The sequence below is a fragment of the Mytilus trossulus genome, chromosome 14, assembly GCF_036588685.1.
Source record: "Mytilus trossulus isolate FHL-02 chromosome 14, PNRI_Mtr1.1.1.hap1, whole genome shotgun sequence".
NCBI lineage: Eukaryota > Metazoa > Mollusca > Bivalvia > Mytilida > Mytilidae > Mytilus > Mytilus trossulus.
This window is the reverse complement of record NC_086386.1, coordinates 32688235-32715069: the sequence shown is the minus strand read 5'-3', so window position 1 is coordinate 32715069 and position 26835 is coordinate 32688235. Positions and strand designations below refer to the sequence as shown.

The 26835-nt window shown below is 31.6% G+C and overlaps 1 protein-coding gene across 2 annotated transcripts; it reads right to left on the bottom strand.

The window, feature by feature from the left end:
- Nucleotides 1-1099: 1099 nt before the first annotated feature.
- On the bottom strand, nucleotides 1100-26546 carry LOC134696529 (ubinuclein-1-like). 2 transcript variants are annotated; one of them, XM_063558368.1, is made up of 17 exons: nucleotides 26263-26546; nucleotides 20829-20927; nucleotides 20151-20258; nucleotides 18277-18420; nucleotides 18039-18092; nucleotides 17377-17489; nucleotides 16525-16858; nucleotides 15520-15587; nucleotides 14732-14901; nucleotides 14086-14143; nucleotides 12854-13033; nucleotides 11734-11877; nucleotides 10581-10628; nucleotides 8532-10102; nucleotides 7652-7738; nucleotides 3972-4031; nucleotides 1100-1370 (listed from the first exon to the last, which is right to left on the bottom strand). In XM_063558368.1, exons 1-17 carry the CDS (start codon nucleotides 26425-26427, stop codon nucleotides 1339-1341), a joined length of 3435 nt encoding a protein of 1144 aa, XP_063414438.1. In that variant the 5' UTR covers nucleotides 26428-26546; the 3' UTR covers nucleotides 1100-1338. The 2 variants fall into 2 exon arrangements, with proteins under 2 accessions (XP_063414438.1, XP_063414439.1); XM_063558369.1 differs by lacking the exon at nucleotides 3972-4031.
- Between the last annotated feature and the right edge of the window lie 289 nt (nucleotides 26547-26835).

Below are 26835 nucleotides of genomic sequence, written 5' to 3'. Positions count from 1 at the left end.
GTAAATAAGGGGGGGGGGGGGGGGGGTGCATGTAAAACTGTTCCAAGCCTTACCATATTGTGTGTCTGAACCAAGCCATGCTATGAGTATCTATCTGGATTGTGTATTGTACCGTTTTGTTTGTATGTCTAATTTCTAATGGTAAAGATGAACAGCTCTCTTCAAAATTTTTACAGACATCATTTGAGTTGGTAACCCATTATGATATTAAAGATGGCTCTGGTTTGTTCCATATGATGAAGCATGAATCATGTCCTCCTTGTTAATATAACACTGTCAATATCACTGAACACAACTTATCACAGGTGGAGCAGGTAAGTCTCACTTTCCGGTGCACCCAAGTTCATATTTAAGTTTTCCGTGTAGTATAGTGACATATTTTGGTCATTTTTTACTTCATTTACCTATGTTGTTGTCTTAATCTTCTTAGGCTTCTGTTTTTATTGATACTATGGCATGTTCTAACTTAAATTATTTCAATAATAAGAATAAAAGCTTACAGTAAACACAAATAGGGGAGATACCTTTATCCCAATAAAATTGTGCATATTTTCAAAGTCTGATCATAAATGGTTGATTTTCTATACTTTAACTAGCAATCTTTCCAGATGTCGCATAGTGTTCTCGAAAAATATTAATAATACTTATGGAGAAATATTAAATAATGAGATGTAAGGTAATTTTTTTCGATAAAAAACAAGTCCCATTCCACCCTGAAAAATCTAGATTTCTAAAGCGCATGTATTTATTTACCTTAACTGGTCATAAGAAAACTTGATAGATTTGTTACACAAGTAAAGTTTGTTATTATCCATATCCTTCAATGCAAAACAAAATTATGATTCTTCAAGATTTTTTATGCCGTCCTTCTTCCCTTTCCAAACTTTTTTAGTCGTGTTACATTTGGGTAGGTTCTATGTGGTTGTATCTCCACATATTCTATATATAAACTCATCGCCACATATTCTATATATAAACTCATCGCCACATATTCTATATATAAACTCATCATAAGACAGAGCCACCGGCAAGGTTTTTTAAAAACCTTCAGGGGTATATTGTTGACAAACTTTTAGTTTATATTATTTTATTAACAAATAATTTATAATTGTAATTTTATAACAGTCGAGTGTGTCAAAAATTTAGATTAATAATTTCATTTTCTAATTACAAATTCCAGATGATAAATGAAATTATTTAAATTACGTAAAAAAACTTTACAATTACAAAAATTAATGTATGCCCTAATTAAATGTCTGTGTCGCTATAGCTACAAACACTATAAATAACTGGCACATGCATTTTATCTTCTGTTGGATTTAGTAAACAAATCTTCTGTCAGTAACCATGTGAGGAATTTGAAGATTTACCTGTAAAATAAAACAAAAAATTTTGCTTAGAATTTATATTTTAAGCACCATATTCAATAAATAATTAGGATACTCTTAAGATTTTATTTATAATTGGATAACTCTACCGTTCCTAATGTGCATCATGTAAAATGACCAGTGATAGACAAACAAGTTTACTCAGTAATATACAGAAAATGAATCACAAGTGTTATAAAGTGATACAATGCCCTGTTTATCCCTGATATGCTAACCTAACAAAATTGGTTATCTTCTCCAAAAATAAAATCGGAAATATTTATTTAGACCACAGCCAATGAACAATCCAACATGAAAAACAACTCCAGACAACCAACAGTGGAAATCTATTTTAAGTGGAATAGATAAGTCTGCTATTTGTTTTAGAATGAAATCTTTTAACTAGCTAAAGATAATCAAAGTGCTTGTGAGCACTGATGGCTAAATATATCTTTAATTTGTCAGTTGGAAGTAAAATTTTACAATGCAAGTTTACAGCATGGGTTGTAGTTTATTAAACTATAATTATAGACAAAGGAAGATAACTCTGCTTGTTAAGATTACTTTAATAATGACAACTTTTTTAGAACAGATATTCCTGCATCTAGCACAAATTATGTAATAGTTATGCCAAGTACAACATCATTTTGTAAAACAAATATCTGATCATATCATTGGTCAGCTACTGAAAATGTTCATGGATAGAATGTATAGAATCATGAATGTTATGACCAATGCACCATGTTTATCAAGTCAGTAATCTGTATCAAAGAATTTTGATTGCATTGCATGCCAAAGCTCTGTGTTGAAGGCCATACTTTGACCTATAATGGTTTGCTTTTACTGACTTGGATGGAGAGTTGTCTCATTGACACTCAAACCACATATTCTTATATCTAATCTTTACCCCAAAACTTCCCAACACATATATATTCAACCACTCTACCCAGGTAATTTTCAAATTCTCACATTTCTAGTAGATATACATTTATATTACATCAATAAAATCAGGCCCTTTTACCACTATAAATATGCAAGAAAAGACACTTAAAGTGAAATATCCAAATAAGATTAACTAGCATATTTTGACACTTAGCCCAGAGAGCATAGAAACATCTAATAGCTCATGCAAAGGATATGTTTGAAATAAAAATTAAGAAATAATTTATTGGGACTTAAATCTATATAGATTTTACCACGAGTGGCACTTTATGCTATATTTTACCTCAACGCATGGTAAAATCAATATAAATTTAGGCCTAAATTGATCATTGTTATTCTAATAGGACAAAAACAGCAATATATTTGTTATCCAATCACTCTAGGAGATGGGATGTATTTGTTGTTCCTGTTATGTTAAAGACGGAGAAAACTGGATTAAAGACATGTATAAAAAAAATATTATAACTTACTAAGACTGGTTTGATTATCTTGAAAAAATTAGGCTTTTAACAAATTCTTATCATCATTTGTTTATGTTTTCAGGTTTAAATGAGTAAGTTTCACAGTTATTCATTTTTCTCATAGAATGCTTATATTTTTGTCATTGTTCAATGATGACATTTACATTATCTGACATCGGGTAACTCATTCATTTAAAGCATATACCCTGGGAATAAGTTTTGAAGAGCCCAAACAAATCATAAAATTGCAGATAGCTTAAACAATTTGTATTCCACCAAAGGTGTGCACTCAACGTGTTTAAAGAATGTCATATAAGAATAATCATAAGACCATAAAAATAAAATGATAGGCATGCAATCTTACCAAATTATAGGCTACATGCAACTCTACATAATAAAGGGATTGGAATACAAATTTAGGACATACATAACATACGCATTGGTGTATCAAACAATATGTGCTTCATCTGAAGATTATTCTCACAACCTAAGATTGCCTCATTAAAACAAACAGTACTCAAAGAAGACTTCAATATCTTCTGATAAATAAATCAACAGAGGAATGAAGGTTTCTGGCAATTTTCAGTCTTCATATGATGAGAGTATGTATGTCTGAATGAAACAAATCATGATTATTTGTGATAATATAAAAGTTTGAAAATCAATTGTTACTAAAAGAGTCCTAAATTAGGTTCCTTATGGAGTAACTGTTTATGAATCAAGTATATCCCTTTTATAAACAGGTTTCAAATCATTTATCACAAATCTTTTATACCATAATACCATATAGCAGTTTATTTTTGCAGGGTGTAAATTTTCACTTGTTTTCCATATTTTCGCGAAAAGAACAAAATTGCCAAAATAAATTCTGCCAACTTAAAAGGGCACATGCAAAAGTATTGGTTAAAGTTTTGAATTCACCAAAATAATAACCGCCAAATTTTTTCGTATACCTTATTTAATGAACATCATGAAAGTTTACACCCGCTTTTATATCCCGCTTTACGGTAGTTTAAGGTTGAAATTAATTTCTGATATAGTTAGTTCATAACTACAATATACTTTCTTCCAATAAAGCATTTACACAAAATAAATACGGAAGCAAATCATTGAAATATGACATTGACCATGAACAGTTACTCTAATTAGACTAGAGTTTACATACAATGCTTATAACACAACACCACACAGGGACTTTTACCTGTATAGTAAGTTCCATAGGGATAAGTTGATTGTTGTGTGGTGAAGGGTGGGAAAAATCCTGTAATATCATCATATATATGAGATAAACACATCTTTAATTTCATTGGTTCACAAACATTTGATAACATTTTTTCTATAAATTATTTTCTACGGTCATGTTCCATTTGCATTGGTTTAGCTAAAGTATAAAGGTTAAATAGTATGCATGGAAAAATGCCTTCATTGACTTGCATTGATTTTCTAAACATCTCTCAATTGCAGGAAAAAAATGTGAATTGTAGGTCAATGATCCTAATTACCTCTGGCTATGTATTTTTAAAATATGACCTAACAGGTGGGTAAATCTATTGACTATCAACATAATATCAATGATAAGTAAAGAATTGCTTGATTTATGTACTTGTTCTAAAATTCATAACATGGATTCATTTATTTTCATGATTATCAATTTTAGTGGAATGAAAAAAATAACATTTTTGTGGAGATTTAGCTTATTAATGCATACAGGTAAAAATAAGCTGCTAGAAAGTTTGTACTTGGTCAAACATTTTAATTTACCTATGCTAACTTAAATCACAAACAAAATTTTATAAAGTGTCCAAAGTCAAAATATCATTGGATGACTGCACTTATAAAATACACTATCCAGAACCTACTGTATCAATTACATACATGTATCGACAACGGATTTCTGATTTCTATAACTACCATCTTGTGTTATAGTTGTTGGAAATAGTGTGTTTTGACTGACATATAAGTTCCATATAAAATGTATCTATAAATTGTTATCTTAAAGGGAAACTTCGCAAAAAAATCAAAAATTCATATTATGTCCATTCTGTATAAAAATGCTCAAATTTATAAATATTAAAGTTTTATTCCGCTAGATAAGAGATCACCATCGATTTTAAATTTTGAGTATCAGTTGTTTGCGTTCCGCCATTTTGTTATCTTGTCCAAATAAAAATCACGATATGTCTATAAACCATAAAGAAACAAAACTACAGTAACCGATGTTGTCGTAATTACGTGTCGATATCTTGTCAATCGTACTGTTGTTTTATCTGACTAACTAACTTGATTCGGAAAATGTTCTTATATTTTTAATAACCATATAGTCTGTTATTTTTAAACTGTTAATATTGGAATTAGTTAAAAAGTCAAAGTTCAAATCATAAATAAGAGTTCCGTGAAAATTGTTTTCGAAAATCTAATTCGTTCATAATTCTTTAAAGTAATATACTTTATTCAAATAAATTAGGATCTTCGCTCCACTGATCACCCGCATGGCTTAAGGTATTACTCCCAAAGGTATTGTGAGGGGTGTAAGGTGACACGACCAGGTATTCAAGCGATTTCCTGTCGGGCCTGCAAGTTCATGCATCGTTTCACTTCTGTAGGTATTGATCAGTGTACACGGCCGATAACTTATAACTTTCCATTTTGAACTATCAGGTGCCCGATAATATACATCTCTGTCTTGCGTGTCCAAAAGTGATATAATATACTAGTCATTACTTAACTCATACGCTTGTTTGTAAATAAAATTTCTGGTGTAAAGAATATTATATATAAAAAAAAAAAAAATGATACCAAAAAAAAAAATTAAAAAAAATTGAAGATATACAAATATATGTATTTTTTCCAAGGGTTAATTTGGGGAAAATCAGAGACATATAATTGTATTATATGTCTCTGGGACAATGTAATATTTACTCGTTGTCAATAGTAAAGGACATAGTTGGATCATTCCAGAAATGTTGATTAAAAAATGTGCGCACTTGTCGACGATTCGTTTATACGCCCGGATAGAAAGTTACGGAACTACAGCGCAATTTAAAATATATACATGTATACATTGAACATAAGAAAGAAACATACATTTTGTGCAAATTGGGGTAAAAGTTTTGTAAATAGACTAGTCCACGTATACCAACAGTATGTAATCATCCAATTCGATAGACTATTGTATACCAAAAGAAGAAGAAGAAGAAGAAGAAGAGGACCAATTTGATTTAAATACAGGTCGATCTATAACTTGCTTTGGTTCATCGAAGTTATGAACATAGTAAAATCACAGATTTATATATCAATTAGATTGTTCTCGAATAAAGAAAGAAATTCGTCATCACCACAACTGTTCCGACATATGCAACTGGACGTACACTAATAATCCCCGAGGGATGTGAATATTTTCTAGGAAAGCTATTGAGTATTAAAGTTTCAAATCATTTTCGGGATTTATTTTCTTTCTTGATATTCAATGACAGCAAATTTAAAGAATAAACTGCTTGTCAGATATTTGTCCGCTTTAGGGGTATTCTTGCCAGTTGAACAGACTTATAATTACATTCAAAAATAGGGAAAGATGACATTAAATTCGTTGTCTTTTGTTTTTAAACATCTTTGGTCAAATAGTTATTAAGTATTATACGTTGTGAGACGAAGACTACTTTAATAAGGACGTCCCCGATTATGATTAAATTTGGTTGACGTTTTTCACACTTGATAAAGAATATCTATTCCTAATTTTTCGATTCCATTCCAAGAAGACCTTAAATTTGCTGTCAATGTTTTAAGACTTCTCAAGTACAAAAGTATTTTTTCTTTATTCGTTCATATTATATTCCGCTTCGGTAGAGTTATCTTCAGTGAGTTCCAGATATTAATTTGTACGTGGCTTTTAAAAAGTCTAAATCTAAGTGTTCTCATTCATTTATTTGCCTAATAAAGACAAATAAAAATACTTTGGTAAAGCTATTTATAATTTCGAAGTTCTCCTTTTTATTAGACATCAATCAAGGACAAAAGGTGTAAATCATTTCAATCGGACATATGAATTAAGTTTCCCGTCTTTAACCAAAAATTGTGTATTTCTTAGTAAATTAACTTATTTGAATTCAAATAAATAATAGCACCAAACATAATTAAATAATTCCACGGCGATCAATTTTTATTTGTCACCAACTTGAATATATATTTTAAATATGTGTATTGGATGCTCCCCTTGTCTTATAATTCACTGATCCGAATAGACAGTCACACCTGGCAAGGTGTGCCCGAGAGGCGTGGTTAAATACCGAAGTGCAAATAACAATTTACCTTTCAACAAGCCATCTACGAGTATTGCTACAGAACCGTGAATACACACATCGTATCAACCAAGTCATAGCAGAGATAGTAAAAGGTCAATAAGAGTACACCAACATATTGTCTTTACAGATTATTGTACTTTACTTTGTTCACCTTATCAGTCCGAAAATACATTAATTAAAAATCAATTTATAACTTTTTGTGTTGTCTACAAAAATAATTCGAATATATACGTTTAACATAGAAAATTTATCTCATGAATATGTACAATTGAACGTATGTGCGTTTTATCTTCTTATTATCGGATGGTTATTAGATAAAGCATAAGTCATCGGCGCGCTTACGATTACGTTAAAATATGATTAAAAACCAAGACTTTTAATGATTGTTTTTTAAATCCCGGCATGCAAAAACCAGGAGAAAACGTCACGACCTACAGGAAGTAGTTAATATTTTTTCATTAAATATTGAATTTCTCCTTTATTACTGCACATATAGCGATAAAACTTTGTGAATATATATATTATGTCATAATGAACATATTTAAACCATAAGTAAAAAATCGTGAATTTTCCCTTTAATTACCTGCTTGACTCTGTAAATTAGCATTTGGTTGTCCTGGTAATATAGGACTTGTTGGAACAAAATTATTTCCTGGATGGTTAACAAGGCCTAAAATTAGAAACATTTCATGCCTTCAAAATTCATTTTTCTTTTCTTTCAAATCTAAATGATATTTAACATAAATACAATTACAAATACCAAATGCTTAAATGGCTTAGAATCAAGGCAGAAAATAAGGCTTTGCCAAGATTACAGTCTTCACGATAAAATTTTAAATCTACAGACCCTGAATTAGATCAATTATGTTTGTCTGTAACATGTGTAGATAAGATTTTTACTGGACTGAAAGCAATTTTACAAGCCTGGACTTCTGGTCTCTAGCTAAGCATGAAGACAGAGAGAATCACTGTTTTTTAAGCTAGGTATAAATAAAATGTATATTTGGAGACAATATATTCTAACACTTTTATCATTTAGAGGTTTGAAATGACTGACATCAAAATTTCCCCACACACGGAAACACATTATCAATGTCATAAACAAGGCATTATACGGTCAGTGACTATATATATCACAAATGAATATATTCAATATAGTCTGATTGGCAGTATCACAGTTGCGGTAAAAATCTCCATATTATAATGGTTTTGAATGGTACGAAAATAAGTTAGGAATGGACACAGATGATGATGCCCTTGCACATAATGTAATAAAGAGACATAACTCAAGAAGGTAAAATTGATGTAACCCAAATTTATACTTAATCTGAGTTTTATGGTAATATTAAAGCATTGTGTACAAGTTTCATAGTATTTGTTTGAGGCATACAAAAGTTGGAGAACTAAACAAATTTCAGGACTAAGGGACTGAGGTACAAGCAGACAAGGGCGTACAAACTTACCCTGAGGTATGCTGTTGTGGAGCAAAGATTTCATGGTAGGAGAATGTGGTGGTGGTTGTATTCCTCCTGTCTCTTTATTGAAAGCTGATAGTTTAATACTCTGGTACCCTGGAACTGGTTTAGGCATTCCTGGTAGAGCATAGGATGAAGGAGATGTGTTAGAGGGTTTTGTTTGCACTATTGAAGTCATACTCCATATAGGAGAAGCACTAGATTTACCTTGTGGTGGTGTGGTTCGGTTAACACCACCAGAAGGTGACGGGGATTTCTGTTGTACATGTGCCTGATCAATTTGACCAAACAAACTTTGTAATAAATTAGTTGCAGTTGCCTCCCCTTTTGAGGGACTTGTCAAACTAGCAACTGAATGTGGACTATGATAGCTGCCACCAGATTTAGAGGGTGACTGTCTTTGTCCTCCCCCTGGGGATGCCAAGGGGGAGACGTGATGAGCTGATATGTGTGCTGACGTTGGTGATATTCTTAATCCCTGAATCTGGTTTCCTGTTTGCATGGATACTGAACCCTGAGATATTGAACGCATCAATGTTGGTTTTTTAGCACTATCTAAACTATTATTTCCTATGTTTGGTGGAGAATATTTTGTCGTAACTGCCGGTCTTCCATGAACGGAATTCCCGGAATGCACTACTATTGTTTTTGGTTTATTCACTCGCTGAGTAACAACAGTTTTTGGCTTTCCATCTCCATGATGAATTTGAGAAATTTGTTTTTCTCGACTTTCAAGAAATTGTTTATATGCATCTTGATTTATCAATGATGTAATGTTCCCTGATGCAGCCTTCTGAGTTAGATACGACGCTAACTGAGCGTTAGTCACTTGCTTTTGATGTGCTGGAGTTGGGGATTGCTTTGGTGCCTGTGCTGCTTTCAACTTTTGAACCATTTGATGGGCATCCTGTGGTTTTATCTGTAGAGATGACTGAACTGCATGCTGCTGGTGACTTTTTGTTGGTGAAGTTTTGCTTTCATCTTTAACCAGCTGATGTTGAAACACAGAAGATGCATAATTCTGAAACTGTTTAAGGAAAGTTGAATCCTTCTTACTCTCAGACTGAAGTGCTGCAAGGCTGTTATTATTATTTGTATTTTGTCCTGAGGTTGGAGATGTTAGGGATGATCTTAAAATATCAGAGACCACATGATCCCAAGATCTATCACCTATGTATTTCTGAGATGCTGCCGAGGATGCCAAGAGTGAGAGTCCAGGTGAAGTTCCACTAACACTACTTCCTGTTTTCTCCTTATTTCCTGGTGTCATCTTGTCTGCTGCAGATTTTGCCAATGAAGATGACTGATCATTTGCATAATCTAATAAGGTGGGAATGATTTTACCAGCGTCCCCTGAACCTGGGGGTCTCACTGGGGTATTTCCTGGGAAAACAACAGGTTTCTGGGATAGTCCTTGTGCACTAAGTGGAGTAACACCTTGTTTTGTTACCATCAGAGGGGCACTAGAAGGGGTTATTCCTTGCTTGGGTGTCATGGCTGGTGTGTTGGCAGCAGAAATTGATGTTTTGTTTATTACTGGCACTTTCTTGATCTTTGGTCTGAAAAAGATGTTAAGTGTTTATTTTAAATGTTCAACTGTTAGTGGAGGCAAATCTTTAACTGAATAAAATAATTGCTATTATGACAAAAAATACAAACTCCCAATACAAATAAAGAAACAAATATCTTTGAATTTCAAATTAAACCTCTTAGTAATGAGTTATGTATTAACTGGCTTTGAGCAATAGGAAGTCAGACTTTTGCTGATTGTTGAAGGCCGTACAGTGACCTATAGTTGCTTACTGCTGGTCATTTGGTTTCTAGTGGAGAATTGTCTCATTGGTAATCATACCACATATTTTTTTATTGTGTCAGACAGGTTTTGCCAAATCTTCCTTCACATGCATTCTTTTTAATGTGAATGTTTTGTTTGCTTTGTGCACACTTGGAATTAGATTTTCCTCCAGACTATTCACTTATTTTCTCCTAACTAGGTAATTGTTCTTACATGAAGTGCCCAAAGAGATAAATACTTACGGGTTTGTCCAGGCTACATGTCCTGCTCTACTTTCTTTGAATAGAACACTGAAATAAAATAAAATCATATATGGAAAACATTGTAATGAGAGTAGCATTCAACATGTTTATGTATGTGATGAAAAAATAAAATCATCTGCAGAAAAGCTTGTAATGAGAGTAGCATTCAACCAAGGCTTCCAAAACGGTCATTTGGATAATATCTGGTAAAAGTCTGGCTGGCCAAAGCATGAAATGGTCATCTTCTTTTTAGTTGCAAAGGTTTTTTCGGTCATTTTAACATATAAATTCACGATCTTTTTGACCCAACAGTTTGCCTTTAACAGCCATACATTTCCTGTCATAAAAGTGACATGATGATTAATTACTATCAAAACAACCCCTACTTCAATACTTTCTAATTTTAATCAAGGCTAATTAGTTGTTGGACAGCTGAAAACTACCTGTTCAGGTGACAGGTAAACTATTTGCAGTACCGGACATCGTATAAATTAATCGTTCCATTCACAATTATTTTCGTATATTTCAGTGGTTTGTATCTAATTGATTTAGTCCAAAAGATCAAAATTATAATAAATACATTTATAAACATGATTTGATGAAATATTTAAAAAGGTTTTAAATGAAAAATTGTCAGAACTACGTTGTATGAACTAGAACACGTGTGCGCATGTGCACAGGTGGGAAATTCAATTATGCATCCTACACTTCTTCAAAAATGCTATCATTGATACCTGTATTTAATGTTCATTTCAAGTATTTTGTTGAAGAAATAACGTGGAAAGAGCTTCTTCGCTCAGTACACTGAATGAACTCATCAAATCATACTTTGTTTTACAGACTTTGATCTTCTTATATTTTGTTTCTAAGCATGTATATATGTGATATGATTTGAAATACATATAACCACTGTTAGCTAACAAGGTAATGCCAATCAAAAGAAACATCTCCCAACTGATTACATTCAGACAACAGGATATTCAATCTTTATCTTAAGTTTTAGTACAGCATTCTTAGCAGTGAATTAGAGGTGTTACTCAAAGCAATCTGATAGTTCCTTAACCAAAAGCTGAGCTGTTACAGAAATCTTTTTGTTTATTCTGGATCAGTCATTCAGTGCAATAGAATGGACTTAGGATTATCAATATTTTACCTGGTTTGCATCCATCCTTTAGGCCATAATATTTTGACCTCTCTTTCTATAAATGTCTTTAGGTATTCCTCAGCTGTCTGTGTTCTTGTTTTCATGTAATTATATATCTTCATCTTAACCCGAACAACATCACACAACAATGCCCTAATAATGGAAATAATTATTATATCAAAAATAGGAAAATCATTGTCATAGATATCTTTATAGTCTATAGATACATCACTCTTAATTCAGAAACAATTATGAGGTTTTTATTCAATGGAATAATGTGACTGGGTAAGTATTGTAATAATAAGAACTTGCATTCTAATATCTGTTACATATATCTGTATAAAAATTTTCCAGAAATTGTAATGATTCATCTTGAAATTTTGCTGGTCATTTCCTTCTCAGTCTATATATCTAGAGACATAAATCAGGACAAATAAATTCATTTAATCAATGTCAAACATTGCTTTCATTAGAGCGATTTCAAAAGTATGGACATTAATTATAAGTAAACATTGTGAAATTAAATTTTGAAGATCTTGAGTTGAGTTAACAACAGACATGACCACGAGTCACAATATCTTCAATGCCTGGCAACACAAGAACTAAACTATACTGAGCCAAAAAAGCTTGGCAACACTTTTTTTTTAACTTTTTTTTTTTGTTGTTTCTGGAAAAAAAATATTTAAACATCATTGATATACAGGATATTTCGATATCTTGTAGACCAAAAAAACAATTGTCAAGGGAGGAGTGCTACCTTCGCTTTATGTCAACGCGTGACAAGCTTTTTTCCGGCCAAAAAGTAGTGCATAAACTAAGGGCAGCTGCTGATGTGCCTGCCAATCCTTCATTGGTGCACGGCTGAGAAATTGACACTCTACTCATTTCCGCATTTTGACCCTCCCACACTCCATACAAAGAAAATTCTAATGAATGTGAGTGATAAACATTCATGTTGCTTCTGAAATGTCATAATTCTTTTTTGTTATTATTAGAATTATATGCTGTTATGATTTTGTAATAAAATAAAATTTCACATTTTTGTTGCTTAACTTTTTTGACTCAGTATACATTAACCCCTTGTGCCAAAATAGCTTGGCTGTGGACACAATAACTATAACATAAATACCTAAGATTTTCATTCCATTCAAATTTTTTCTTTGGTGCTGCCACCTTTTTCTTGGTAGGTTCCTGGTTTGTTGCATTTGATTTTTCCCCTTCCTCCTCCGAGTCCTCAGTATCCCCATCTTTACCCTCAGGTTTATTATCCTCTGGTTTGTTGGCATCAGTTTCTGCCTGCTTCTGCTTCCTGTTAGATAATAGCAAAAAATAATAAATCATCTAAAAATTAATATGAGAAGATAAAAAAAAAAGAAAGTCATTATGTATCAGAAAAAATGTCATTTTGAACTTGATCTTTGTATTGAGTAACTGCAAATACAGGCTAATGAAGTAATATGGTGACTATATATATTTGAAGCACACCTTTCAAATTGAGGTAAGTTTGGTTGAAGTTTTAATGAACTGCCTTCAAAGTGTTGGAGGCCTTTAAGAAATGTTGATCTTCAAAGAAAGAGTAGGTTGTTGTTGCATTTTTATGTCAATTGTAGACATGTATTTTAAATATTGAATCATTTTTGTTTGTGATTATGTATTAGTAAACATATTGTGGATTTGTTGGTGTTTTTTTTTTGGGGGGGGGGGGGGGTATCAACTTTCCTGGTTTTCCATGGTATAGGTGAACATCCGGATTTTACAATACATTACAATTATTCTTGAATCTATGAATAATTAGTTACTAAGAATGTAACTGAATTAACAGTTTCACATTTGTTTATAGACTCTAAAGTATTGAAAGCAGTCTTTTTTGTAAATTCCCCTAAATATTTTGGATGGAGATGTTCTTTTTGGTGGTGCTTCAGTTCAATTTTTCAATGTAACATATTCTCTAGTATCTCAAAACAACAAGCATCTTGTATTCTGCTGTTTTTATATGCAAATATATATCATATATGTATATTACATTAGTATTTTCTAATTTGAATAAATAACATTCAACTGACATTTTAATTATCCTTAAAGAGAGAATCTAAAAGACATGGTATGATTTTTTAGAATAGTGCAGATTCAACTCTTCATTTTTTTTTGTGATGTGTTACGTAAATGAAATATCTTGTAAACTAGACACTTTCTTTATTGCTAAGAATCATAGCAAAAGCTCGTATAAATGATTGATTGATTGTTGGAGTTTAATGCTATAGTTCACACTATCTGCTGTATCGAGGTGGTCAGTTTTGATTGGTGAAGAATAGAAATGTCATTCCTGCGAGATTGAACGGATAAAGGACAAAGTATAATTACCAAATCTGAAATTCTGCATCATGCTTCTCTTGTTGCGCAGGCATAACACTTGCAATAGCTGAAATATTAAGTTGATATAAGAAACTTTTCTAACATGGGATATTAATTAAATCCATGGGTTGCAGTCTCCTTTTGGTAAACGTTTATTCATATGAATCATTATACTATATACTATACAAGTGGCTATGCTAAGAACTTTAAATGCTGATAGCAAATAACCAAAAAACAAATCCAGCATTGGATGTTTGCAAAAACAAATGCAATACATGTATTGAAACATGTGAAAGTCGATATAACTAGCTTAACCCTATCAAGATACACACTATAATGTCAGGAAAAACGTAAATGAAATGAATATGTGTCAATACTAGTGCATACTAAATAATTGAATTTAATACAGTTCCCCCTTAAACTGACCTTATAACAAACTTTAACAAATTATGACCTCTACCACTTCATCAAGGCAAGACAAAAATGTATTTTCATTATACCGGATTTCATAGTTTTAACAAATTCTTCTTGAATCTTATTCAAAATTTGTAAAGTGTTGAACATTTAAATTCCATCTATATCCACAAAATCCATGAAAAATAGTCCAAGACAAATAATTATTCCATAAAGTATAAAGTAATCAAGGTCTTATTACCATCTTTAAGTTTCTGTAAGGGTCCTTTCAGTTGATCTTCTTGTCTATCTAACCTCAGTTTCTTAGCTCTCTTCAGTAAAGTATCTTTGGTACAGGGTAGGAACCAGGCTAAATGTCCAAATATAACAGATCTCTGACTGCAGGGTAACTGTCTTGTTGTCAGTTCAATACTGTAATATGATTTTTAAAAGCTGATAAATGATATTTAAACAACTGTATATTCAATATCTTTGCGACAAAAATGCAAAAGAATTTATAGAAGTTTCAGGAAAAGCAGCAAACAGATAATACTAATAAATGCAAGGTTTATTCATGCTGTCTTTTTTTTTAGTTGGTTTCTAGTATGTGTTTGATTTTCATCTCTTTCCATAAAAAGACAAATTTAGTTAATCTAGCTAAAACAGAATTATACTTTCATTCAACTAGAGAGTTGTCTTGTTTTGTGAGATTAGATGTAAGCAGTTTCTGTTCTAACTGGTATTTAGAAGACTAGTATCAGTTTCAACTCTTTTTTAATGTTTGTGTAGTTTTATCTGCTTCATTTGGCAGTCTCACCACATCTTTTATTTTATTTTAATCTAAGATTTAAAGGGTTGTTAAAAAAAAAACTTTGTTCTTCCCCATAGGGAATTTATCTTCTTTAATTTTGTGTAGATGGCTGTATTTGCAATACCAAAATGCAAAGAGAGTGTTGTTTTAAATTATGTTATGCTGTGGGTGTACTGTCCCTAAAGGGGGGCCTAGGTATTTTCCCAAACAGCCCAAACCATCTTGCATAAAATACTTACTCTAAAAGCATTTCACTGACTTCTCCATTGAAAAACTTCCCTTTGCTAACATTAGAACTCTTTGCAGTCTGAAAATTATACAATTAAAGTTGATTTTATTACTTACAAAAAATTACTTATAAACAGTTTCTTAACACTGATATTTCCTTTATTTGATTACAATGACTATTTCAAGACTTTTCATAAATCTTTTTTCTTCTGCAGCTCTTTATTCTAATGGCAATAATTGAAATCATGTATTTAATGAGAATATATCACTTCAAATCAAACTTTACTATCTTGAAATAAGTTTCAAGACTAGATAAAATATAGATTATTATAGAGATACTTATAGATTATCATTGATTATCTCAACGAGATTGATTTTCTCGCTTGAGCTGGAACAGCGAAAGTGAGAAAAGCAATCGAGTTGAGATGACCAATGATAATCTGTTTATTGCTATTTCACCTATGACGACGTTGTCAACTTCAATGTCAATTTCGTTATCAACGCCACGTGGTCTCCTTAGTTTCTAGTGATAATTTTTTCATCTCAAGCAAGAAGCATGATATGAAAATTATCACAAAAAAAGATCAAATGAAAAATGCACAAAATAGCGATAAAAGTGGATTATTGGATTTTTCCAATCGCGATAGTTAAATTATAAATTTTTAAGTCCAAGCGGCTTTAAAATTTATAATTTAACTATCGAGATTGGATAAATCCGAAAATCAACGCGTTAATATGTAATAATCTGTTTCTCTAATGATTTAAAGATAAATTTTCCTTTTTTCTAAACCAAAATCCCCTTCGAGTGCCTTCCACTTTCCACTAACTTGTCAATTTCATTAACACCTGTTAGAACATTTTGATCATTTCAGAGAGCTGAGAAAGTTTTCGACCCTTTGCCTCAGCCAATCATCTTCTGAGATCACCGGCAACCACACTTTGATTAAATTTTTTTATATCATGGATTTGGAAAGGGATATATTTCCATAGAATTAGAGAAACTAATATATATGTACCTCTTTCAGTTTATCAATAATTTGAAGAAATTCTGGTTTGAGTCCGTCCGGTAGCTTTGGTGCAGATTCAGGTTTTTTCTCTTCATTGCCATCTTTGCTGTTTGAGTCTGTCATACCGATCACTGAATCAAACACAGCATCCAGCTTGTCACCTTTACTCATGGCTATGACAGAATCTATCACAGAATCTATACCTTCATCTTGTGATGATCCTTCCTGTGACGACTGACTATTAACATTGGGGGTTAATCTCCCGTTCATATTTGATTCTCCACCAGCCGTAGATTCTGTTTGTTGTTTTAGTAACTCAGCCACAGTTGGTGACATTTTCTTTCTGTAAAAACAAGGTATTATTTATAATCAATTCAGTAATCTATAGAATCATACTTTACTACTTCTGTTTATGTTTTCATAATCCTGTACTGCAGTGGTCATTTCATTAAAATGAAGTTGAGTTATTATATTAATCATTCCCATACCAGAAGTAGGTATAAGATATTGTATTTATGATCATAGCAGGAGATTTGGGATCATGTTCCCTATCAATTATGAAATAATTAATGTTAAACATAGAATTCTTAGAATTTCCGCATAACATGGGCTGTTTTAGGCACATTCTATCCCAAGTAAATCCCTTCCATGTATATACACATGTATCATAACCTAAATGCAGACACTGTGTCAATTTTTATAATAAGTGAAGGATTTAAGTCATTTCAATATTTCTGATAACCATTTCAATTTGAAAATAAATGAAACATTATACAACATGTACAATAAGTACAATATTTTCCTATTAAACATGTCTTATGAAAGCTACTACAGTCCACTTTTATCATAACTGCTACTTACTTGGATTTATCAGGATTTGGTTTCTTTGGTTTCTTAAATTCTTTTCCTTCTCCGTTTAGTAATTTCTTCTTTTTCTTTCCTCCTCCCTCAATACCATCTTTTATTTTTCTTTTCTAAAAATAGTTAAGATTTTATTCATTTATACAAGAGGAAGTTTATATGAATCAACAGTTCTTAACAGTGGGAGACTAGTAAGATAATTATAAGGAATACAATCATCAAAAATATTTAGATAACTTAGCTTCCTGACAACAGACAGAATCTCACAATAAGCACAACCAGTACTAATAAAATTAATTCTTCTGAATCATCAAGTTTACATCAAACATTTGACCTACAAACTTGTCTGTCATTTGTTAGTCTTGACTGAATTTATATTTTAGTTCATTTAGAACACTTTTTTTTTAGGGGCCAGCTGAAGCATGCCTCCGGCTGTTAAATTTTCTTGCTGTGTTGAAGACCCATTGATGGCCTTGGGTTATTTTATGCTCTATGGTCGGGTTGTTGTCTCTGTGACACTTTCCTCAATCTTAATTTTATTATAAAAATCTTCTTTAAGTCTACTGCTTGGCAATCTTTTGAAAGTCATACACTGGTTTTATAACATTTTCATGAAGAGCAATGTACTTGTTTTACTATATAAGTTATGAACTAGTACATACTTTTATTTTGGTTTCTTTCTTTTCTCCATCAGATTCAGAGTCAGATTCTATTCTCTACAATATTAAAAGATGTTCAATGAATGCACAATAAAGGAACATAATTTTAATTATTATAAATAAACTTACATCAAGAGAGATTTAATGAATTAATATACACTACTAATTATAATCTGAAATTTAATGAACAAATAATCAAATATTATCAAAATAATAGAGTTTAGAAAGTAGGACAACTAACCCTTTTCTTCTTTTTCTTTTTGAGAGTTCCTAGTTTGAAATCATCATCTGAGTCGTCTGATAACTCTTTGAAATCTAATTTTCCACAGTTTATATAAAATCCTCCAAGTTTGGTTGTTAAGCAGGCTGGTACCACTTCATCATACTAAACAAAAGAAAAATGTGTTTAATGTCTCACTTGCTTTTCAAGAAAATAAATTTATTAGCAATTTAATGGAATGCCACATAACTGCGTGTATTTTTTTTTATCCATATCAGATCAGATTGAGAAACAATATTTCACGTGAGAATGATTTAAAAATCAAAATCTTTTGTTGAATGTAATTGTGATATATAGATGCTCCCATAAATGCATGACGATAGAAAATATTATTATTTAAGAAATAATTGATGCCAGCTATACTTAATTGTAGTTTTAACATGGGTAGGCATTATATTCGTGATTATTTTTGCCAGAGCGATAGCGAGGGCTAAAATAACACGAATATAATGCCTACCCATGTTAAAACTACAATAAAGTATAGCTGGCATCAATTATTTCGATTCTGATTAGGACAATTACGGTAATATCTATGTTCGCTGTGTATAAAGTGTACGGTATTTGTGTAGGCTCTTCCATCAACCTTCCTGTCGATTTTTATCCAACTAGTTCATACCAGTTTAATTTGGCAAAGTTGTATAAATTTCTAAAATTCAAAATTGAAACAGATATTAATAAATTAATTTATTAACTAAAACAATATTTGTGTCACAATATAACAGAAAAGTTATATTTCAACAGTCTTTTCCTTTGAGGTCAATTTCTGACACGCACATTTTCAAGTCAGTCGTCAATAGCGGTGGACGCACAAGGAGAATCGGGTAGGTCTTTATTTACTAAATTAATCGTAAATATTCCGCCGATTAATATTGTAGCATTGGTAAATATGTTCATATCTGATAGAGGATTTCTTGATAAAGTTGTGCTGACATTCGAGACTTGGCAGGAGGGGCCCTTTGACAGAAATCCATTTATACTTGCGGTGGCTACACCTTTTAAAGTTGATCAAAGGGCACGCCTTTGTGCATCTGACGATTTCAAATGCTGTATTTATACATGAGATTAAAATTAATACTGGGTGACAATCTTGTTGCATTTGTAAAATGGATTGGAAACCTTGGTGGTATATTGGTAATTACGCCTATTTGTTTTTATAGGAGAATGGGGTTCGATTCCCTGCTAGGGTCAATCCATTTTATCAGAAATATGAAACAATTTTGTCATTTCAGTACAACAGTAATAGTAACCTATTCTTTATTTTATATTTTATCGTCGGAACATATGTTTCAATGAAATTAATATACAATGACATGCCTTTTTAACAGGAGAGATGAAACGTGTTTTTAGGGGGAGGGGTTTTGAAGTTAGAACAGCCAACATGGACGTTGCTGTATCTAGGTCAACTATTTTCAATTATGAATTGTAACACATTGTTGTCATTGTTAAAGTATTAGTAACAAAATGTGTATCATTTTAGTGTTTGAAAGTGTTTTAATTTAAGGAAATACATTAAATGCATACCATTTTGTCGAAATTCATTTTTCTGCCATAGTCAATATACGCATGTGCAAACTAATTTTATTGGATAATAAAGTATGGTTTCTTTACAAAGCTAAAGAAGCACGTCATATTAGAATTGTAAGTTACACCTTCTACTCTAACCCAATCCTAAACATTTGAAAAGCATAACAGAAATAACAGAAGCACAATCGTTGCATCAGTTAAATTGCAACTTGGGAGTGAGATGCCCTTTTTTTTTCACCTCTTAAAATATTTAAAGTTTTTCCACATCAATTTATCCCACCATTTTCTAATACTTCGCTTCTTAAACTTACAGCTTCTGAATTATCAATAAACTCATCATTTTCATCATACCCATCACCAAGGTCAACATAGTCTTGTATACGGCCATGTTTCTTTTTCCATTTTGTGTTCTTTGGATTCTGAAAATAAAAAGAAAATAGATTTGTAACAAGATGTTTAAAATGGCATAACAAATGATGTTTAAAAGTGATGATGACTTGTGCAGTCACCTTTTCAATTTCAATATGGGTAATGCCTCTCAAGAACACCGCTGATTTTTTCAAGTTAATTTTTATGCTGTGTATTCATAGGAGAGTTGTATCATTTTGTTCCGGAAAGGGGGTAGGTAGCTTCCTATAGCATGTGTAGTTGATGGTCTGTTCAACTTATTATTACAACATGTGGTACACAAAAGCAAAGGTGGATGCATCTGGTTTTAGTCCCACTACCATGACTACAAAGCAATGTAAATATTCATATCCTATTAACATATTCTCCTCTTGAATATGCCTTTATTCTCAATTTTATTTAATTTGACACTGGACATTAAACAATCATCCATCATCATCCAATGCACACTTGCCAAGTAATAGTGTACAGGCTGTACAGTAACATGTTTGAAAGAATATATTTATAGAAAAGATGATGTCAATGAGAAAACGAAAATATAATGATCTTAAAAAGTCAAGGATAGGAGAATAACCATTTACATATTTCTCTTCAAATTTCTTTGCAATGGCCGCCATAGCTTCAGCGTCTTCATCTTCACCAAAAGGATCATCCCCATTTTCTGCTGGCTTCTTCTCCCCCTGAAATACAATTACAATGTAATATAAATAATCATGTTTTCAAATTTGAGAGTTGCTTCAAATAAAAAATCCTATTTTTTCAGTTTCATTTATATAAATATTAAAGTTACATGTGTACTTATTAATGTTTGTCATTAATTAATGTACAACTTAAATTTGCATGTTTATCTATATGTATATCTATATATTTATCCATGTTTATATATGTGCTACAATTACTGTTTTTTTTTCACTTCCTGGTATACACCACTATATAGAGGAAGAATTTTATCCAGATCAAAAACTCTTTATAAAATGTTTGTTGTTGTTGTTGAGCAGCAAATTGAAAAAAAAATATCTGCAGACTGCACCCATGATATGACTTTTGGCATCAGGATTTTTACGAATTTAAAAAAAACAGAAACAGCAGTGTTGATAAAAAAACCTCAAGATTTTCGTTCAAAGAAGAAGGTCCGGTAAGGACCGATTTTGGCCTCAAATTTCAGTTTCATCTGACGAAAGATTTTGATCACATTTTAAACACTTAAGTGTCTATTTCATATGATTCAATTAATTTTTGTGAAAGATTTTAACTTATTCAGTCATAAAAAACGATCCGATTCAAGCTGAAATATGAAAAATCTACCAAATATGCAAAAAAATGTCACTTTTCAGATGGTTTTTGTCAAAAACAAAGTGGCCGCAACCGTGTTCATCCACAATCTTTATATATGCTATGTATTATCATCAAATACAACTTCCATTTCCATATTTTGGATGAACACGAATGCGGCCACTTTCGTTTTACTTGGAAACCGTCTAAAATTTAACTAAAATTTCAGTAATTTAGCACGACTTGTTGGTGCTAGTACCCAATAAATGTGCATTGAATTGGCAAAAACAGCCCATATTTATGTAGCATAACCATTCTACTATCCAATAAATAGCTAAAACTTACATTTGAACAATTTTTTAAAACTGCTATATTTTGGGGCCGAAAAGGGGTCTTACTGGACCTACTCCTTTGTGTGCTTTCAACCAAAATAACTTAATTTAAGATTAAGTTGTTAACACTAAGATCCTGAATACTTCAGAAAATATTCTGAGATTGATGAAAACAAGGTATTAATTTGGTGTGGCCTGATTTTTTCAAATATTAAAATTTAGTTATGGTGACAGCCATGATTGTATCAAGATTGGGGTCATCAACATAATTCTTTAACATGCTCAGAAATGAATCCTTTATTAAATAAAACAGATATGCTGCAAGCACCATCAGTACATATGATGAGTTGAGATCTTTATAGATTTGTAGCAGAAGAAACAGATTTTCAGGTTCATGTACTCATTCTTTTGGTGAAGATTTTGGTAATAAAGAAGTTTGACGTCCAACTTTGTTTAATCAATGTCTCTGTTAGAGGACATAAATAAACATCATCTGATCATATTAACAGACTAAAAGTGGTTTCTTTTTTTTAAATTCCCTGAACAGTCCTCACTAGCTAGTAAATTATTTTCATTAACCTTAATTATTTGGTTATTACGATTTAACGGGAAACCTTTGACATGTGTAAAGACAGACCTAACTATTGATTCTAAGATCCCAGGTAGCATGCTCTGTGACAGATACAACTGTAGCAAATTCTGAACGATCTTGTGTCTGTCACGACAATGGTAACAACTAGACAAAAATCAATGGCTAATATTGTACAGATATGACAGATGTCACCCGTAAACAAGAATTTCAGTTTCCTTCCAAATTTTTCCAAGTAAATAAATTATTTGGATTTTATAGTGAGACAGCAATCCGGATAACAAAATTCAATAGCCATTAAGAGGTCAACATATATATAGTCTTTAGTGACAATGTATGTCAAGCTTCAAAATTTGCCAAGTAGACAAAAATTTAAAAAAAAATTAACACTGTATGTCTATAAAAGAAAACAGCTAATTCTAAATGTCAAGAGAATTTACAAGTTTTCAGTCTTTTTAATGTGTCATGAAAAGTTAAAATGTTGAGTCCTTTCTAGAAAACATTTCAGTTTAATTAAAAGCTTTAGAGGGTTGTAATGGGGGTACCTTCATCACGAATAACAGTAAAATGTATTGCGAATTGACGCTATTTTTTGGTGAATATGACAATAAAATATACACTTTCTTATAGATGATTATAGAATTGTAGAAAAAACTACCAGCTCTTTATTTAAAATATGGTTAATTATGTGTTAAGGGGGTCTATATATCAGTTTGACATCTCCAGATATTAATATTTACATTTTTAACCAGAATTAATCACTTCAATTGTGTATACATAAATTTCATCACCCATTAGTTTTTAACATGTTGTTTTATCCCTATAATAAATATGTTATGCAAAAAATATAAAGAAATACATTTTGAGGGTGAATGCAATGTATATATACATTTCTCTAATTCTATGGAAATTTATCCCTTTTCGAACCCATTGTATAAAAAAATTTAATCAACGTGTGGTTGCTGGTGATCTCAGAAGATCATTGGATGATTTTGAGGGTCATGACCTTTTTGGCTGACTAAATGAACCAAAATATGATAACAGGTGTTAATGAAATTGACAACTTCGTGCAATGTAAAAGGCACTCGAAGGGGATTTTCGGTAAACAAAAAAAGAAAATGTCTTTTTAATCATTAGAGAAACAGATTCTTACATAGTTACTCGTGGATTATCGGATTTATCCAATATCGATAGTTAAATTATAAATTTTAAAGTACTCGCCGAGGCGGCTCGAACTTTAAAATTGATAATTTAACTATCTCGATTGGATAAATCCGATAATCCACTGGTATCAATGTAAGAATCTATATGTATGCACTATCCACACTGACTAGGGACTATATTTGTAGATTTAACAAATGTCTGTCTGGCACATCATATAACTGTTTTTTTAAATTTAAAATTAATTTAACATCCTCAAACTTTTTTTTTATAAAAACCTGAAAGATGTGTTGTTGAGCTTGTATGTTATCTTTTTAACACCATTTTTTTTTATTTGTTGCGTTGCTGTTTCGTTTACTTTTACCCATTGTTCTCCTAAAAAAAATCATGTTCCTGTTCATATTAAATACAAAATTTCCACTATCCTTTTTTGACCAGTGGACAAGCTGACACTTTTGTGCTGTAATGTATTACAGATCCTGTCAGTTGGCATTCAGAAATGCTGAGTTTTGAAAACATCTACATATTTTAAGGCATAGCCTTAGCTTGTGGAATAAAACTTCGTCTTGAAAATTAGGTTAATAAATTTCAGTATTAAAAGTCTGTGCTCCTCTTCAAAATAGTAAATAGAAATACATCTAACATATATTTACATAAGTTTTGATAACTTTAGATTGATAGAAGGATGAAATGCCCCTCTATCTATATTTACGGGGAATTAAGTTTTCATCTCCTCATGACAATAGAAAACATTATATTAATGTCATCATTATTAATTAAACCCTCATCCGGGTGTGGGATTTTCTCGCTGTGTTTAAGGTGGCCTTGAGCTGCTTTCTGCTCTTTTGATACATTCCTCATTTCCAATATTTCCAATTTAAAATTTATTAAGAACTATCTAATTAAGATTAAATTTCCCTTTTCAGTTTTGGCTCTTTATCATTATCATAATTCAGTGGTTTAATAATCATTTGTTTATGTGTTACATATTTGTTTTTCGTTCATTTTTTTTTACATAAATAAGGCTGTAAGTTTTCTCGTTTGAATTGTTTTACATTGTCTTATCAGAGCCTTTTAAAGCTGACTATGCGGTATACAGCTTTGCTCATCGTTGAAGGCTGTACAGTGACCTATAGTTGTTAATGTCTGTGTCATTTTGGTCTTTTGTGGATAGTTGTCTCATATTTTTTTTATATAATTGGGCCATGATAAATAATAGGTTTGTTTGCCCAAACACTACCTCCCCAGAAAAAAACTGCCTACTCAAATTCTTTTATTGTCCTTATTTGAAGAAGGTTTTTTTTTAATCCAATAGGCATTAAGAGTTATAAACATCTGATACTTTAATTTCTTTTTTTATTTCATTGTGATAAAATTCCCTAAAGGTTTGCAGGAAAATTGCCTTTTAAAGAAAATTCTTTCAAATTATCAATTAAATTATGACCATATTTCTGTAAAATTATGTATTTATATCTTGTAAAATCATATTAATATTTTTTTAACTTTAAAAAAGTCTTCAATTTAACAGTATTGTACATGTAAACGTTAATTTCTGACTTTACTCTAATGTTGTACACGAATTTCTTCGTACAACATGATCATATTTCATTTTTCCATTTACTACACTTTAACCACTCCACTAGAGCCCCACAGATCGATAATCAATCACACGCGCGCCTAATTACATTTAATCAGAGGATTAAAAACAATAACTGTCCACTTCTACCTGTCTTTTTATCGTATGTGCATGTTATCGATTTAATTCTATAAATAGATTCTGCTTATCACTGCAATTTACCTACAACTCCATTCAACCATAACATCACTTTGGTTCCTACACTTTGACCTTTGTCATTAACATATTCACCACACACCAATATTTGAAAAATATGTCTAAAACAGTATAGTTTTGCTCCCAGGATTATTATAGTGCCAGAGATAGTAACCCTCATTGTCCAGACCCAATCAATCATCTTATCTCTGTCACACTTCATAGAGAGCCAATAATTTTTACGCCAAACAAATTGCATAAACTCTCGAAATACATTTCAAACTTCTGTTTTATTCGTCTATCGAAATATTTTATTTGCTCTGAAACGATTTTTACTTCTTGCACACATACAATGTTAAATCAAGTCCACGTCCAGGGAAATGTGTCATGTGTTCCAAATATGGTAGTTAGACGATAAAAACACACAAGATAATAGATCGTAATTAATCCCCGTTTATTTCATTATTTCTTACAATCATTTTCAACATTACAAAAAAATATATTTTCTTTCAGAAAACTTTCTTTTCAAATGTTATACCTCCTATCAAACGAATGGAAGAAAGGAACCGGCATGTCCAATTTTTGACCAGAAATTGAAAATAATGTTGTAAATAACTGCAAATATTACAAGATGGCGTACATTTGGGTCTGGCTATTTTGTTAAGCTGTATAGAATGTAATGTACAACGAACATCGACATGAAGGCAGTTTTTACACGTAGAAAATGTTCAGGGCTCATACAAAACTGAAGAAATGCACAAACTGTTATGAGGATTCCCCACTCCAAAAAGAGTGAAATAGACTCTAAATTGACTTAACTTTTGTTTGATTATGAAGAAAAAATATACTTTTATGAAATTAACACAGTATTTCAATTTTTGTCAACTCACCAGTGACTTTTTCAGTAAATCTGCATAAGAAAACTCTGAGCACTGTTGTTCGTTCGGAGTGTTGAGGGACAAACTGAAACGGACAGTTGGAGGGTCCTTTTTCGACTTTTTCTCCTTCTCAGAATCAGTAACTGTGGTAAATGGAAGTCTCTTGGGTTCCGTCATGTTGTCCACTCAAAAGATCCTTTGTCGCAAACACTTTCTTCGTTCAAAACTCTGCATTACTGTCACGAATCTAGCAAATCTACCGCCATTTTGTTGTATTTGACGTCATTCGACTTTTGACCCCCTGTCATTGGAAGAGTCCAATATTGTATAGTGTAATCAGACAGTTTTTTCCTGTTTTTAAAAATAAACAGGCTCCTCAATTTTAACAATAATAAGCTCAGAAGTTTAGTTTAACTAAATTATTTAAATAAATTTTCGCAATAAGTGTAATTGTATCATAACAAAACAAGTTACATGAAATAATAATTTACCGCATACCTACAGGTGGAATTGTCCAAAACATTTCAGGAAACCCCGATCTATAAATATGTACAACGGTCTTTTCCCGTTTTCATATGCAACCAG

What these genes read in the sequence shown, in the direction of transcription:
- LOC134696529 (XM_063558368.1), bottom strand. Translation starts at nt 26,427, where the DNA reads ATGACGGAACCCAAGAGACTTCCATTTACCACAGTTACTGATTCTGAG. An exon ending in TTATTGATAAACTGAAAGAG is followed by an intron (nt 15,588 to 16,524) that starts GTACATATATAT and finishes TATAATTTTCAG; the next exon opens with ACTGCAAAGAGTTCTAATGT. An exon ending in CTTACAGAAACTTAAAGATG is followed by an intron (nt 14,144 to 14,731) that starts GTAATAAGACCT and finishes TTAATATTTCAG; the next exon opens with CTATTGCAAGTGTTATGCCT.